At 33.8% G+C, this 15,339-nt stretch overlaps 2 protein-coding genes across 2 annotated transcripts; both read left to right on the forward strand.

The window, feature by feature from the left end:
* The first annotated feature begins 2,695 nt into the window (after positions 1–2,695).
* Positions 2,696–9,754, forward strand: LOC112518693 (probable galacturonosyltransferase 6). Its single transcript, XM_025126476.1, has 9 exons — positions 2,696–2,969; positions 3,079–3,113; positions 3,488–3,529; positions 3,649–3,796; positions 3,896–3,966; positions 4,863–5,095; positions 5,657–6,014; positions 7,573–8,097; positions 9,356–9,754. Exons 1-9 carry the CDS (start codon positions 2,885–2,887, stop codon positions 9,626–9,628), a joined length of 1,770 nt encoding a protein of 589 aa, XP_024982244.1. The 5' UTR covers positions 2,696–2,884; the 3' UTR covers positions 9,629–9,754.
* A 1,964-nt stretch (positions 9,755–11,718) lies between these two features.
* On the forward strand, positions 11,719–13,972 carry LOC112518695 (photosystem II reaction center W protein, chloroplastic-like). The gene is made up of 2 exons (XM_025126479.1): positions 11,719–11,810; positions 13,331–13,972. Exons 1-2 carry the CDS (start codon positions 11,744–11,746, stop codon positions 13,639–13,641), a joined length of 378 nt encoding a protein of 125 aa, XP_024982247.1. The 5' UTR covers positions 11,719–11,743; the 3' UTR covers positions 13,642–13,972.
* Positions 13,973–15,339: the final 1,367 nt, after the last annotated feature.

A 15,339-nucleotide genomic window follows, 5' to 3' on the forward strand; every position in this document is an offset into this window, starting at 1 on the left:
AATTTCAAATAGTTAATTTGATACTAATATCGATATATTTTTGTCAAATTTTTATGATATCTTCAAACATATATTTTATTCAAAAATAAAAACATTATCACTTTCTCAAAATCACATAAAGTCATATTATAACACCGACTGAGATAAAGAATAAAATGAAATATTAAAATCACGATGTATCTCGCTGCATTGCGCGAGTATGTTTCTAGTTATATATTACGTATTTAAGATAATAAATAATAGATTTTTCCTAACATATATTTTAACAAATAAAAATATTATACTATATTTAATAATTAATTTAATTTTTTTAATTAATATATTTTTTTAATTTTTTACCATATTGTTAATATTAATTGATATATTATATTCTTAAAGATTTATTTCAATTATATTTTAAAACATTATAATTGATTAATTCTTTTTTATTATTTTATATTTTTTTTCATCTAGTTTTTTATCAAACACGATTCGTTAATCAGCTAACTTATTATCTACTTTGTCAAACATAACCTCAAATAATCTATTAAAAATCACTTATATTATTATATCGATTATAAAATAAAATAAAATAAAATAAAATATTTATTTTTAGAATTTTAATTATATAAAATATTATGTAAGAAGCTTTGACTTGACACGTGACATGAGTAAATGACCAATAAATTCCTCATCACCAGCTAAATATAAATAATACGATTTTCTTGAAATTTTCAAGCGGTTGACTTTAAAAAACACCAAAAACATAATAAAAAATGATTTTACAAATAAAAAATAATAGTTATTTAATAAAAAAATAATTTATAAATAAAGATTTTGAGTAAAGTTTATGGGTTCATTTTTTAAATTTTGACACACCATTTTTATTATTAATATAGATATTCAATTCATTATGCGTGCCAACTAATTCTAGAACGACCACCGACTTTGCATGTTGTCCAGAGTCACTGCATTTGAACCTCCGTGGTCACAAGAAGATTTTTATTTAATATTGGATTTCAACCTAGGATCTACAAACACTTTTAACATTTGAAGCCCAAGCTCAAACCAATCAGGTATCATCCATCGTCTATTTCTTTTTTGACTTCTATTGTTTCAACTTATGGATATCAAAGCGTGCTAAGAACTTCAAGATCTCTTAGTCCGAAGGATGTAATGGCCATGAGTTCGATATCTAATACTTCTTCGACATTCGTAGCTCTGCTTTTGGCTTCCTTTCGTTACATGTTTTGTCTTTTGGTGATTGGTATTTTGTTGGGGAAGTTTTATATAATAAATTAGGACAGATCACTGATGGAGTTTCCTGTCCACGAATCTGTAACCGACTAAAAATATCTTAAAATAAAAATAAACCTAAATCAATTCTACCGTTTTCAAATCGTACGCCCTTCAAACCCCTCACAAACAACAGTATCACTCTCTCTCGCCACATCATTGTCCGTTCTTCATATTGACTATCACACTGGTCTCCCTCTTTTTGATCTATTTTTAAGGGGTTATAAGTAGTTTTTGTTTGTTGGGTTAAAACGATGCAATTCAACAATTTTTAAAAGTTTGATGGTTTATTTTATTGAAAAAAAATGTTTAGAGACTTAATCATTTAAAATTAGAAAATTTTAGTTGGTTTTTTAATAAAAAATAGTTTGAGAATTTAATCATTCAAAATAAGAAAGTTTAATGACTTTTTAATTCAAAAAAACAGTTAAAAAACTTAATCATTCAAAATGAGATAGTTTGTTGGGTTTTTCTAAATTTTTATCAAATATATATCTAAAATTAATAGGCTTAAATCTTAAAAATAATCAAAAAATAAATAAAGAAAAGGTAAATATTACATCATCATTCATGGTTGGTCACAAAAACCAAATGGGAAATGGCAAGAATGACACGTGCATTATCTCAAATGTAGGATTTTAAACGGCCCCAATGGTATCATTGGAGCCATATCACTATCATCAACACATTTAAATTCAAACTCCCAATCATTTATTTTTTTACTTGACTCAAATGTTATTACATCTGTAATATATTACGAATCTAGTTAAAAGATAAAAAAAATCAGAATAAACCAGTTTATTAACGTAATTGCGGACCCGACTTTCAGAATTGTACATATAGCCGTCACAATTATATATTTGTGTTGAATTTGTGGTATTTAGTTAGGTTCGTAATATTACAGACTTGAATACCGCGGAAGCAGTGACATTTGGATCAAATCGAACGAGGGAAATGGTCAATGACTCAATTCTATGCACCCCCGTCTGTAATAGTTAACCGTTTTTTCTCAAAAATATAAATATTTTTGTAATGTGCAATTTCTATGAAAAAGTTGACGTACTTTAACTTGATTCTTATTTTGAAAAACGTACTTTCGAAACTTTCATTTTGATACCTAACATGTAAAGTTTTAAACATTTCAGTATCCGGATAACCGATTAAAACATTATGGTAATCGATTATCCAAATACTTAAATATCTAAAACTTTACATTTTAAATACTAAAATGATAGTTTTAAAAGTACGTTGTGAAAAATAAAAATCAAGTTAAAGTGCGTTCGTAATCGAATTTAAAGTTAAGAAAGAATAGAAATATATTTATTTTTATATTTTTAATTTGTAGCACGAAAATGGCGTTCACACCTCCTTCTCCATCTTCCCCGCGTCCCCCTCTTTTGTTTCTCTCTCTAAATCTCTTCTCTCTCCTCTTTCCCCTCAAATCAGCAAAGCATCGCACGCTATTTTACTGACAACAACAACAGCAACAACGAGTAAAACCATTCTCAAAAACCCTAATCACAACCACCATCAAATCTCGATCTTCAATTCTTTATTTTGAAATCCATACTCCAATGATCAAATTTTCTGGTGTTATTCTTCCTGTTTGATGAAGCAATTTCGTCGACATACGAGGATATGCATCCTCTCTTTGCTTTTCCTCTCTGTTTTTGCCCCGATCCTATTGCTATACGGTATGTTTTTCTGATTCATTTGCGTTGTTTTGGTTTTTGTTTGATTGATTCTGACTAAGGAGTTCGGTTGGTCTTATGCATCTGTTGTATCTGTGTGTTTTTGATGCAGAATCGAAGGGATTTATCGAAGATTTATCGAGTTTTGTATGATCTCATTGCCTTTTGATGTTTTCATCTGCGTGCGAGGGTTTAAGTTATTTTACTATAATTTATTGAATAAAAAAGATGGTTTTAGCATCTGATGTTATTCAGTTTGTAATACGTTTGCATCAAAGTGAAGTTCGTAAGGGATGAAATTGAATAATAGTTGAATCATGGTAGATAATGGGAAAAAATGAAGTCAGAATTGCTGCATGCTATTTGATTTGTTATTTGTTCTGCAACAAAGCATTCAAAGTAATTATATCATAGATGTTCGTATGAAATCTAAATTCCTTTTCTGTTGATTTCAGTTGATTTGTGTTATATGTTATGTAAATTAATTTAATGACGATCCGGTTTTGTATCTCCTTTTCCAGAAAGGCAGGAGGGATTTGCTGAACCTGAATCTAGTAAAGCAGGTAGTTTTGAAATGCTATCCTCTGCTTGGATTTGATCCCAAATTTTATGAGATGAGAATATAATTGCTATTATTACTTTTGGGAGGCTAAATTACTTGTGGTTGTATGCTGTGTATTAGGAGGAAGGTGAAGGTTTAAGAGAACCCATCTTAAAGGTGTACAAAGATGTAAATGTTGATCCTGTTGTCACTTTCGGATCCCAAGATGTTGGTATTAAATCTGATGATCTCAGAAGCCGTGAAAACAATGATTTAACAGAAAGAAATGGTTGGCGTTTTGAGTGTGTTTTTAGTATCCCACTATCCCTATTGATTGATTATTACCCGGTTCTTGAGTATTGATCATTGTCTACCGAATCAATTTCAGGAGATCTTGATACAAAAGGAAATTATGGACAGAGCCAGGAAGAGAAAATGCTGCTAAATTCAGGGAGAAAGGTTTGATCTATGCTCCAATAGATTTTGAAGAATAATAGAAGATAAGGGTACTTAAAAAGTAGTTCGTGAAGTTGTGTATGGTGAAAACTTGGCCATTAAAGGATCTAGATTGCGTCATCCAAGGCTTCGGAAACGTGCCTCTGGGGCATAGACTTACTTTCAAGTAAAATTATATTTCATCAACATTTAAATTCTAGAATCAGAAGAATCCGTTCGGATTTAGTACAACATAGTCACAAATGAGAATATTCCTAATGTAAATCTCTCATTTTAGTCTCTAAATGAATTACAAATAATTTACCTGGTCTGTTTTGCATATAACTAGGGGGCACTTTTTAGCTTTTCTTATCTGTTTATCATTCGAGGTAGGTCTGACGTAGGCACACAAAAGTTATTACTTTTTTTTACTGATTTCTTGAGCATAGTCAGCATACGTATCATGATACTCTTGCCTCATGAGGTCGGTGGTGGACAGAAGTATCTTTGTACCATGGCCTCTTTCAGTGGCGTAAGGGTGCGTTTGTTACATGGGAAATGACGGGATAAGTTGGAACAAAAACTTGTTGTCCCACATTTGGTACGACAATAGAGTGGGGCAGTGAGGAGGACAAAAATGCTTTTTGTTGTGCCACCAAAATAGGTGGAACAAAATTTAGGGGATGAGACAAGATTGGTAAATTACTAAATTACCCTAAAACCTTCCACAATTCTTTCACCCGCATACCTCACTCTCGGCCCTCCTCTCCAATCCCTGTGTACCAAAGCACTCTAAGAGTAGAGCAGAATAGCATGATAAAGAATTGAAGTTCTAAAGACCATTGCAATTTGTTATTCATGTCTATGTTGCATATTTTTGCCTTCACAACATGCACATCATTTTTTTAATGCCGTGGCAGGGAGAGATTGGTCGTGCAACACTTGGACATGATCAGGATGTACCACCGCCAGCACGGAGGGTAATTGATAAGAAGATCAAAGAGATGAAAGATCAGCTGATAAGGGCCAAAGCTTACCTCAGTTTTGCAATACCAGCTAGCAATGCACATTTGATAAAGGAGTTAAGGTTACGAATTAAAGAATTAGAACGAGCCATGGGAGAAGTCAGCAAGGATTCCGATTTGTCCAAGAGGTTACTTCCCATTTCTTTTCATTTTTATGCATGATCAACGTGGAATATAGAAGATTTTATTTGCAACTATCTAATCAAGTACAGTGGACATTCAATTTAATACTAAATGATTCCATCACCGGGTCTGATTTTGTACAGTAGGCAAGCCTAACTTCAAGAATAAACCTTGAGGGCCAGCTCAAATGGCAAATAAAGGCTAGGACTTGGGGCTCCTAGGTCGCCAGTTTGAGTTTCATCTGGGCCAGTGGGATTAGTCTCGGTGTGCTTAAGTTGGCCTGGACACCTATGGTTACCAAAAAAAAAAAAAACTTAAACAATAAGCTTCCTTGCTGTTAATTCCAGACCTGGTAATTTCATCAGATCAGCTATGATGGATAGATTTCTCTTTGGACTCATAAAAGGTACCAATCAGATATTTGCTCAATATTACTCCTTGGAATCATGATAACAATAACCATCTCCATGGATTACCCATGCGATCTTTTCAGTTTCTCAAAAATTCTCATCTAAATCAAAGATTAATGCAAGTTCATATTGATCTTAGACCATTGATCTCTTCAGGGCTTTGCAGAGGATGAGGGCCATGGAGATTTCGTTGCAAAAAGCCGCCCGCATTTACCCTGATTGCTCTAGTATGGTCAAGAAGCTCCGTGCTATGACTAACAATGCTGAAGAATTGGTTCGAGTACAGAAGGAGCAAGAAGCGTTTCTTGTTCAGCTGGCTGGGAGAACCACCCCAAAGGGGCTTCACTGTCTTTCCATGAGGCTTACAGCTGATTATTTTGCTTTAAAACCTGAAGAGAGGAAGCTTCCTAGTAACCCAGATGTGCACGGTTCAAATCTTTATCACTTTGTTGTGTTCTCTGATAATGTTCTGGCGTGTGCAGTGGTGGTGGATTCTACCATTTCTGCTGCAAAGGTAAGCTGGTCTGGCTTCATCTACTCATTTCTTCAACATATCTGTCATAAAATAGACGAAGGATCGTGTGAGAATAGGAGTTAACCTGAGAAGTGTAAGAAGGAATTTGGACCATTGATCATGTTTACTCCTAAACCAACCACTGAAATGCGCTTTGGAAGGGAATTGATTTGTGCTTCTCATTAGTGTTGAACTGTTGTTGATCTAGTGGAACTCTTCAATTAGGATTGATAAGGGTGAAGAACCCCTCTCACCCTTCTCACCGATACCCAACCCCATAAAATAAGTGTCCACTTTTCAATTTTAGTTTGTCCCAAAATAACTCTCCACTTTCAAAAGTAAGTTCTTACTTTCCAATTATGTTCTTAATTTTGAGATAGAGAAATTCATTACTTTCTCTATTATTGAGGATAAAATTTGTCTTTTAGTTTATTAAAAAGTGGAATAATTACATATTTCTAAAACCATGTGCCTCTTTCATTTTGGACATTTATTTTAATATGGAGGGAGTGTCATATAGATGGAGATCAAGAGAAGGATGACTAACTAGATAACTCTGGGGAATAATATGGGAGATGATTACTTGAAGTAGCACTGTAGCTTTTAGGAGATTACTCTCAGATGCATGATTCTTGCTTCTGACTGGCAGTGCTTGCCTAAATTGCCTTCAAAATAAAATTAGATGGAACATTGAAAAGAAGTTTGTGGATGAAGCTTGAACATGTGACATGAGATTACTCACATCTGCACGGTAGGGATGTGTTTTGTATGCATGCCAAGACAACACAACACAAGACAAGACGACAAAAAATTGTTGTCCCACATTTGATGCAACATTAGACTAGGAAAGGACGAGAATGAGTGGGACAAAATGCATTTTGTTATTTTGGAAAAAAAATCAGGGAGATCGAACATGATTGGTAAATTACTAAACTATCCATGTCAAATTAGAACCCCAAAACTTTAAATTCTTTCACCGGCCTACCTCACTCTTGTTGTCCTGTCCAATCCAATCTTGTTCAGTCCCATCTGCGTACCAAACTCACTCTAAGGAGCAGTTTGGTTTGATGGAATGGTTTTGACGGATTTGGATTTTGTGTAAGGATTTGGAATTGGAGGGATTCGGAAGGATTTTGAATATTTGGTGTGTTTGGTTTGTAGGATTTGGAATGGAATTGAATTCCATTTTTTTAAAATAATTTAAAAAAACAAATTATAAATAATTACACAAAATCAAATTATCTTTTTATTAATTGATCATTATAAAACAAATGTTTTCAACATATTTTAGAACATTATTATACACAAATCCTACGAAATCCTGCGAAATACCATCAACCTCCATGGGATTTCAAATCCAAACATGGGATTGGAATCAAATTGAATTCCAAATCCCTCCAAATCTTTTCCAATCCTACAAATCAAATGGAGCCTAAATTTGTGTAGGCTAGCATGGGAATGCCGATACTGCTATAGTTACATATTAAAGAATGATGTGAATGTGATACTAATGATTTGTAAAATGAGTGGTGATTTAATTAAAGTTGTTTATTCACAGGAACCAGGGAAAATTGTGTTCCATGTGGTGACAGATTCTCTCAACTTTGTAGCAATCTCCAAGTGGTTCTTGTTGCATCCTCCTGGAAAAGCTTCAGTCCAGATTCACAATATGGACAATTTTGATTGGTTATCCACTAAATACGAGCCTGCAAATGCCGAGGGGCATGATTCTCAGGACCCCAGATATACATCGGCTCTGAATCACCTCCGATTCTATCTACCAGATATCTTCCCAACGCTGAACAAGATTGTGCTTCTCGACCATGATGTGGTTGTACAAAGGGATCTAACACGCCTTTGGAAGGTAAACATGATGGGAAAGGTAAATGGGGCTGTGAAGACTTGCCAAGGGCACGATCCTGCATTTCGTCGAATGGATTTATTGATCAATTTTTCCGATCCTACGGTGGCAAGGAGATTTAACCTTGAGGCATGCACATGGGCATTTGGTGTAAATGTGTTTGATTTACGAGAGTGGAGGAGGAGGAATCTGACCGCTGTTTATAACGAATACCTGCAACTGGTACGCAACTTATGCTCCTTTTTTCTGAACTCTAATTCAATTCATTGGTGGGTAGTCGATAATTTATCTTGGTCTAGTCGTTTTTCTTTCTCCTCATTATTCCCTTTGGAACTGCATGCAGATTTAGGAATTTAGTTTTCAACAACTTTTTGCACTACGATTTGATATTATACATCTCTTAATACATTAAGCTGGTATAATGTGAAAATGAGTTCAAGTAGTTTATCGGGGTCCTACACACGTTGCTGATCAATAAAACTAGCTTATCAATAAGGGTGCGTTTGGTACGTGGGGGCAAGCGTAGGGGGCAGGACAAAAAAAACTTGTCGTCCCACGTTTGGTAGTGATAATTCCATTGGGACTGGACGTTATTGAATGGGACTAAAATGCAGTTTTTTGTCTCACCAAAATATAATGGAACAAAAATGAGCGAGATGGGACAAGATAGGTAAATTACCAAACTACCCATTATAAATTAAACCTTAAAACCTTTCATGATTCTTTCACCCACCTACCTAACGCACACTGGGTAACAATTTAGCTATGGTGTTTTCGGGAAATTTACATAAATAGCCAAAGCTAATAGGTGGTTTCACTTTTTGGCCATTTTCTGACCCAAATTCACTTTTTAGCCGATCCTTACGCAGAAGGCTTACATATATGCATAAGGATTGGTTTTCGACAAAAAAAAAAAAATCATCAACTTTATAATGTTTTATTAAAGCGTGAGCCGTTATTAAAACATTATAAAGTTGATGATTCCCACTTAAGGGCGGATTAAAAAGAATCATAACGCATATGTGTAAGATTTCTACTTAAGGATTCCACTATATACCAGATTATAGTGGAATCCTTACACATATGCGTAATGATTCTTCTTTTTGCTGAAAACCAATCCTTACGGATATGCATAAACCTTCAAAGTAAAGGACTAAAAAGTGAATTTGGGTCAGAAAATGGCTAAAAAGTGAAACCCTATTTGCTGATTGGCTATTTCTATCAATTCCCCTGTTTTTTTCTCTCTTTAGTGTTATTCTTGGAATAGGGGTAACGTATGCGTACATCTTACCGGTTACCCTACCCCCACGTGGGATATACCGGGTCTAAACCAAATCAAATAAACCCTATAAAGAAAGTAGGGCCGGTGAGGGATGGGATGTACGCAGTCCTGACCACCTCTACCTCAAAGGGTAGAGCAGCTTGGGATATACTGGGTTGGTTTGTTTAATTTAAATGTTGATTTGTTCTTTACGACCAGGGAAAAAAGAGACCGATATGGAAATCTGGTAGCTTGGCATTAGGTTGGATGACATTCTATAACGAGACGGTGGGTTTGGAGCGGAAATGGCATGTTCATGGATTGGGATACCATTCTGGTATTAAGCAGGAAGATATCGAACAGGCAGCCGTGATACACTACGATGGAGTGATGAAACCCTGGTTGGATATCGGCATCGAAAAATACAAAGGGTATTGGCGGAAATACGTGAAATACGATCACCCGTATTTGCAACAGTGCAATATAGCTTGACATCAACAGGTTTTTGCAAAATTATTTCTCATTCTTACACACTAACAACATCCATAGCTTTCTTTTTTTCTTTCTTGTTACCATGAACCAATCTTCTTTGTGTATATTACAATGCAACTTTCAATCACATGGATATGGTTAACTAGTAACTTGCTCTTTCCATTATCACCATAATTGAATCAAGTTTACACTACAACAATTCTTGCTATACAAAGTATTATAGACTTTGGGCTGCTTGGTTGGTTTTTTATTAAGTCATATATGCATAAAGTTGTCTGTATAGATTAATCTATTTGTATAGATTGAGAAATCTTTGTTTGATAACATTTTTTCGTAGATGGAAAGTGTTCGTTTTTAAATTGGGAGGGGGTAGGTTTAGAAAAAAAAAACTTGGCTTTATGCATAAAACTCCCTTCTAAAAGCTTACTGAATTGTATGTTATTAAGCCGCTACCAAACATACCTTATCGAATAAGTTGTGAGGCTCATTAAGCTGCTAAAATATAGATGATTAGACTAAGGGGCCATTACCAAACATTCACCGGATAAATTCTTACAGGATGTCACTTGACTGATAATCTTTGCCCGTGCATGTTTACTGGGTAAAAGATGTTTACCACCAATGGTCGAGAATGTTATCTGATAAGATAAGTGGGGGGTGTTGAATTTTGCTGGTAAGTGTTTACCTGGTAAGAGTTTGGTAGACAACCCTTGAACCAAACAAACTATTAATTATAATTGACCGATCAAAGTTGGATATTTAATTGTAATTGGATTGGATCCAGAATTTCAATATCTAAATAGGATTGGATGGTTGTTAGATGGCAATTCAAAATCCAATAACATCGGATGAATGATCTATTTTTGTGTGTTATCTGTACGTGGTATTTTGGTGTACCAAGACTTTCTTTTTTCTTACATCAGTTTATGTTTAGAAATTATGTTGGTCGATCGTTTTATATGATTATCAACTTATGAGTAGTGTTTTTAGTGAAATGTGCGGATATTGGACAGATCAAATATAATCCAGCGTTCCGTTTTAATCATCCGTCAGATTGAATTTGATTCCAAGTTAGTTGGATTAGATTGGTTGTCAAAATTCAATTTCCAATAAGTTAATAGATTGGATCAATTCCACCTAAATTTATCAGATATTGATCAATGAACACCTTTATTTCATATACAATAAAAGAAAGTTTCAAATACAAACCATGTCATTTTTATAAATCATACAAATCAATCTTGATCGTTCATCTACTTTAATGAATATATGGTTTTATAAATATATCGATTGATCCTAATATAATATCTTGATAATTATTAATGAACTCTACTAATTTTTTATTAAATATTTAAATCATAATAAATGAAACATTATCATTTCCATAAATATCTTAATTGATTGATTTGTAAGAATCATGGTTTGTAATTTAAATTGCCTCTATATAATAAATCCTGTAAAAAGGCAAGACACATATATATAAACTTGGGATCACGTGAGACTGGTCTGTTTTCGTGATATCATTTTTTTATACTTGAAACTTCACATCAAAATGCTGTGAAAGTAACCTTCACAGTGTTTTTGTTGTGAATGTTTAATTTTTTTTTATCTTCACATCGTTTTGCTGTGAAGTTTCAAGTTTAAAAAAATAATCTCACGGGTCTCATGAAAACAAATTGGTCTCACGTAAACCAAACCATATATATATATAGATTTTTACATAACACATATTCTGACAGGTTCAAACGAGTAGACGGTCAATTTGTCAGAAGTGCAAGAGGGATCAAATCACATGTATTACAAACACGTCACATTGACCAACCATCGCCCACGTTCTTCTGAATGTACTGTATCAAATGTGATTTTATTCACATATGATTTAACCCTTCTTACAAATTGACCGACTTCTTGCATTATCCCCACCCACCAATATTAAACACTAAATTCATTTCATTTTATGAATAGTTTTTATTGCAAGTTGGTGGTGATGAGTGGTGGATAAAAGATGGGTGCAATCCAAGTTTGTGTGGTTCCCATTGGTTTTCCTTCAATTTAATACCAAAATGAACACCAAAATCCCCTCTTTTGCACCCAACAAATCAAAAACAGAGAAAAATGGCATCCATTTTTGCTTCCACCATCACCACCACTCTTCTTCCCAAGAAACCTTCCACTCTTCTTGGTATGCTTTCTTTTTCAATTTTATAGAATATTCTTAAAAGCAACCTTTTTACTTAATCAAATGGTTTTTGATCTAGCGGTATGTGAGTCTTTGACTTCCTAGGAGGTCAGGGGTTTAAATCTCATCAAATATGAAGAGGGTGTGTGAATTTATTCGTTCTATTTGTCTTATATAAATACTATTTATTTCAAAAAAGTTTTTGATCTCTTTTCTTTTTTATGTCGAGGATTCTTAAAATAAGCAAAAATATTGTTTATACAGAGAATGCCATTTCTGGGTATCTCAATTGAGATACTTGAAGAAGGTTTGGGTTGAGGATAAAGGCAAGATCTTATATTTTATCTCCTCAAACCTTATCTTTATATAGGTTATGACTTGGAATTATGTGAGACCAACATGTTTTTGTGAAACCACTTTTTATCCTTGAAAATTCACAGTGAAACACTGTGAAGATAACTTTCACATTGTTTTTTTTTTGCTATGAAGGTAACTTACACATTGTTTTTGCTATGGAAGTTCGGGTTTTTTTTTTACCTTTACAGTGTTTTGCTGTGAAATTTCTTTTAAATGGTCTCACGAAAACAAATGATCTCGTGTGAATTCAAAAAATAAATTATTAGATATGACTATAGAAGTTACCATGGTTACAAAATTCAAGTATTTGACTTCTAGATAAAGTTACGGTCAATAATGTAATTTTACATGTATTTTAACATTAACAATTTTTTATCTGTTTGTTTCGTTAAAACTGTTGAAAAGACAGATCTTAATAATTAAATCTGTATAAAACAAGTTTTCTTTTATAAATATGATATGGTCAAACAAGTGTCCATGTAGGTTTTCTTGCTCTAACTTTGATATAATCATATATTAGTTCCTCTTACCATATTTTTGGTTCACCTCAAATTTTTAGTAACCATTTATTTATTTGACTTGGGATCATGTGAGACCAGTCTGTTTTCGTGAGACTATTTTTTTACACTTGAAACTTTACAGCGAAACACTATGAAAGTAACCTTCATAGTGTTTTTGCTGTGAAAGTTCGGTATTTTTTTTACTTTCACATTGTTTTACTGTGAAATTTCAAGTGTAAAAAAATGGTCTCAGGAAAACAGGTTGGTTTCACGTGAACCCAATGTTGTTTAAATTGTCCCTAAAAAATGTATACAAAAATTCAATCTTTTATGTGAATTATACGATAAATAAAGTTATATATCAAATAAAAAGTTGTAGCGCACCAGGACTCGTTTGCCTAACGAAAAGTTTTATTGCACTGGATTTAGTTTATCTACATGCAGTCTGTGTCTTGTCAAATGGTCATTGATCCAACGGTATGCTGGTTACCCGTACAGTTCAGTTTTCTAGGAGATCAAAGGTTCAAACTCAATCAAATATGAGGAGTGTGTGTAAATATTTACCGTATATAAATATTATATGCTTTAAAAAACCTTTGTGACTTGGTTTTGTTATAGGGTGCGATAGTTTCACAATAAAGGCTAGAATTGTTGGTTAATTTTTAGGGACGACATGCAAAATGGGAAAAGTGAGATGCTCTGTAGATCGAGGGACGTCGAAGGGGATCTCACAACGATTGGTGATGACAACTGTATCGTCGTTCGTTGCTACAACGATGGTTGCAACCATGTCGAGCCCAATAGCGATGGCTCTGGTGGACGAGAGAATGAGCACAGAAGGGACCGGACTCCCCTTTGGTCTAAGCAATAACCTTCTTGGTTGGATCTTGTTTGGCGTGTTTGGTTTGATCTGGACCCTTTACTTTGTCTACACTGGAAGTCTTGACGAAGATGATGACTCTGGTCTATCACTTTAGTATATAGGGTTGGGTTCGTACGAGACCATGATGGTTTCATGGGACCCGTGAAACCACTTTTTTACACTTGAAACTTCATAGAAAATACTGTGAAGGTAAAAAAAAAATCTAAACCTTCACAAAAAACATTGTGAAGGTTACCTTTACAGTGTTCATCTGTGAAGTTTCAAGTGTAAAAAGTAGCCTCACGAAAACATGTTGGTATCACGTGATCCCAAAACTTAGTATTTACTAGAACATAATGTTTTTTTTCACACTGAGTTGAGTATATGTTTTAAGAAAGTTATTAAATGTATTCGTTAACGGATCAAATAAGTCATCTATTTACAAACCACAACTCTTAATGCTCAACAATGACATTATTATTTATTGTAGTTATAGTTTCGTTTGAAAACCAGTTATTATTTTACTTAAACTGCGAAAAATACTTGATGACCAACAACTCCAACTGTCCCATACAATATCTACTACTAAGGCAATCAATGTGAGAGCACGTTTTTTAGTTGAGTCAGTGAAGATGGGGCTGGCGAGGGGTGGGGAAGATCGACCCAGTAGGGGTGTGCAGAGAATCAACCGATTCAATTAGAACTGAACGACCATAATTGGATATCCAGTTGTAATTGGATCAAATCAGATTGAAAATTCCAACATCCAATTTGGATTGGCCGGTTCTCGGATGGCAGTCTAGAACCGATCAAAACCGAAGCGAACCAAACCGATCAACATCTAATTACCCATCCAATTAATCATCCGACGACCATCCAGTTGTCCATCCAATCATTATCCAACTATCATCCAATTAATTCATTTTCAAATTGTTTAAATCACAATTAGTTTTATGTGAGATTTAAAATTTAAAATTTTCCTTGTGTTGATTTTAACACATGTTAAAAGTGATTAATTAATTTGTATCATTGTTAGATAATTGGATTGATTTAACACACCGGATGGATCAAATCCCATCGGATCATCCATTAGATATCCAATAAAAGTATCCAATTGATAGAACCGAACCAATCCAATCATCAACTGGATTGGATTGGATCAGTTATCCAATGTTAATCGGATCGGATCGGTTGGCAAAATCCAACATCCAATGGATAATTGGATCAGTTCGGTTTCACTCATATCCAATGGATATCAACCGATGAACAGACCTACAACTCAGTACTGTTTTTTATTTAAATAAAGTCATACCATCTCTTTACCAACTGCGTTATACTTAGAAAATATTATAACACACACTTGTATTCAATTTCAATTTTCATTTGATTAAAAAAAATAGTGATTTATTTTCTCAAAAATATTTTATTATATTTAAGATTTTAAAAATAATAAAAAATTAAATTAAAATAATAAAGGAGTGGGGATTCCAATGAATTTTGGTCTTTTGTCCTTTTGGGCCATTCGTACCGCCTTCTTCTGAAGATATCTCTGAACTGTCTTTTTACCCGCCAGTTCTCATTCTGTACCCCCTTAACTAATATGTATATTCAAAATCATACCCTATACTTTCGACATTTTTCACTTTCACCCTTTATGTTTTAAATAATGTCATTTCCATTATAAACATAGTCCCATTTTTCATCTACTTCGAAAAATCAAGATAAAGCCACTTCATATTAATTGAATGGATTTTAAATGTAGTTGGTTCTTCAAAAGATGCATTATTCTTGCAAAAAGAAAATAAATAATGTC

The sequence above is a fragment of the Cynara cardunculus genome, assembly GCF_001531365.2.
Source record: "Cynara cardunculus var. scolymus isolate 2C chromosome LG 9, CcrdV1, whole genome shotgun sequence".
Taxonomy (NCBI): Eukaryota; Viridiplantae; Streptophyta; class Magnoliopsida; order Asterales; family Asteraceae; genus Cynara; species Cynara cardunculus.

Coding starts and splice junctions, on each gene's coding strand:
- LOC112518693 (XM_025126476.1), top strand. CDS start 2,885: ATGAAGCAATTTCGTCGACATACGAGGATATGCATCCTCTCTTTGCTT. Junction 5,096..5,656: donor GATTCCGATTTGTCCAAGAG/GTTACTTCCCAT, acceptor TGATCTCTTCAG/GGCTTTGCAGAGGATGAGGG. Junction 6,015..7,572: donor CTACCATTTCTGCTGCAAAG/GTAAGCTGGTCT, acceptor GTTTATTCACAG/GAACCAGGGAAAATTGTGTT.
- LOC112518695 (XM_025126479.1), top strand. CDS start 11,744: ATGGCATCCATTTTTGCTTCCACCATCACCACCACTCTTCTTCCCAAG. Junction 11,811..13,330: donor GAAACCTTCCACTCTTCTTG/GTATGCTTTCTT, acceptor GTTAATTTTTAG/GGACGACATGCAAAATGGGA.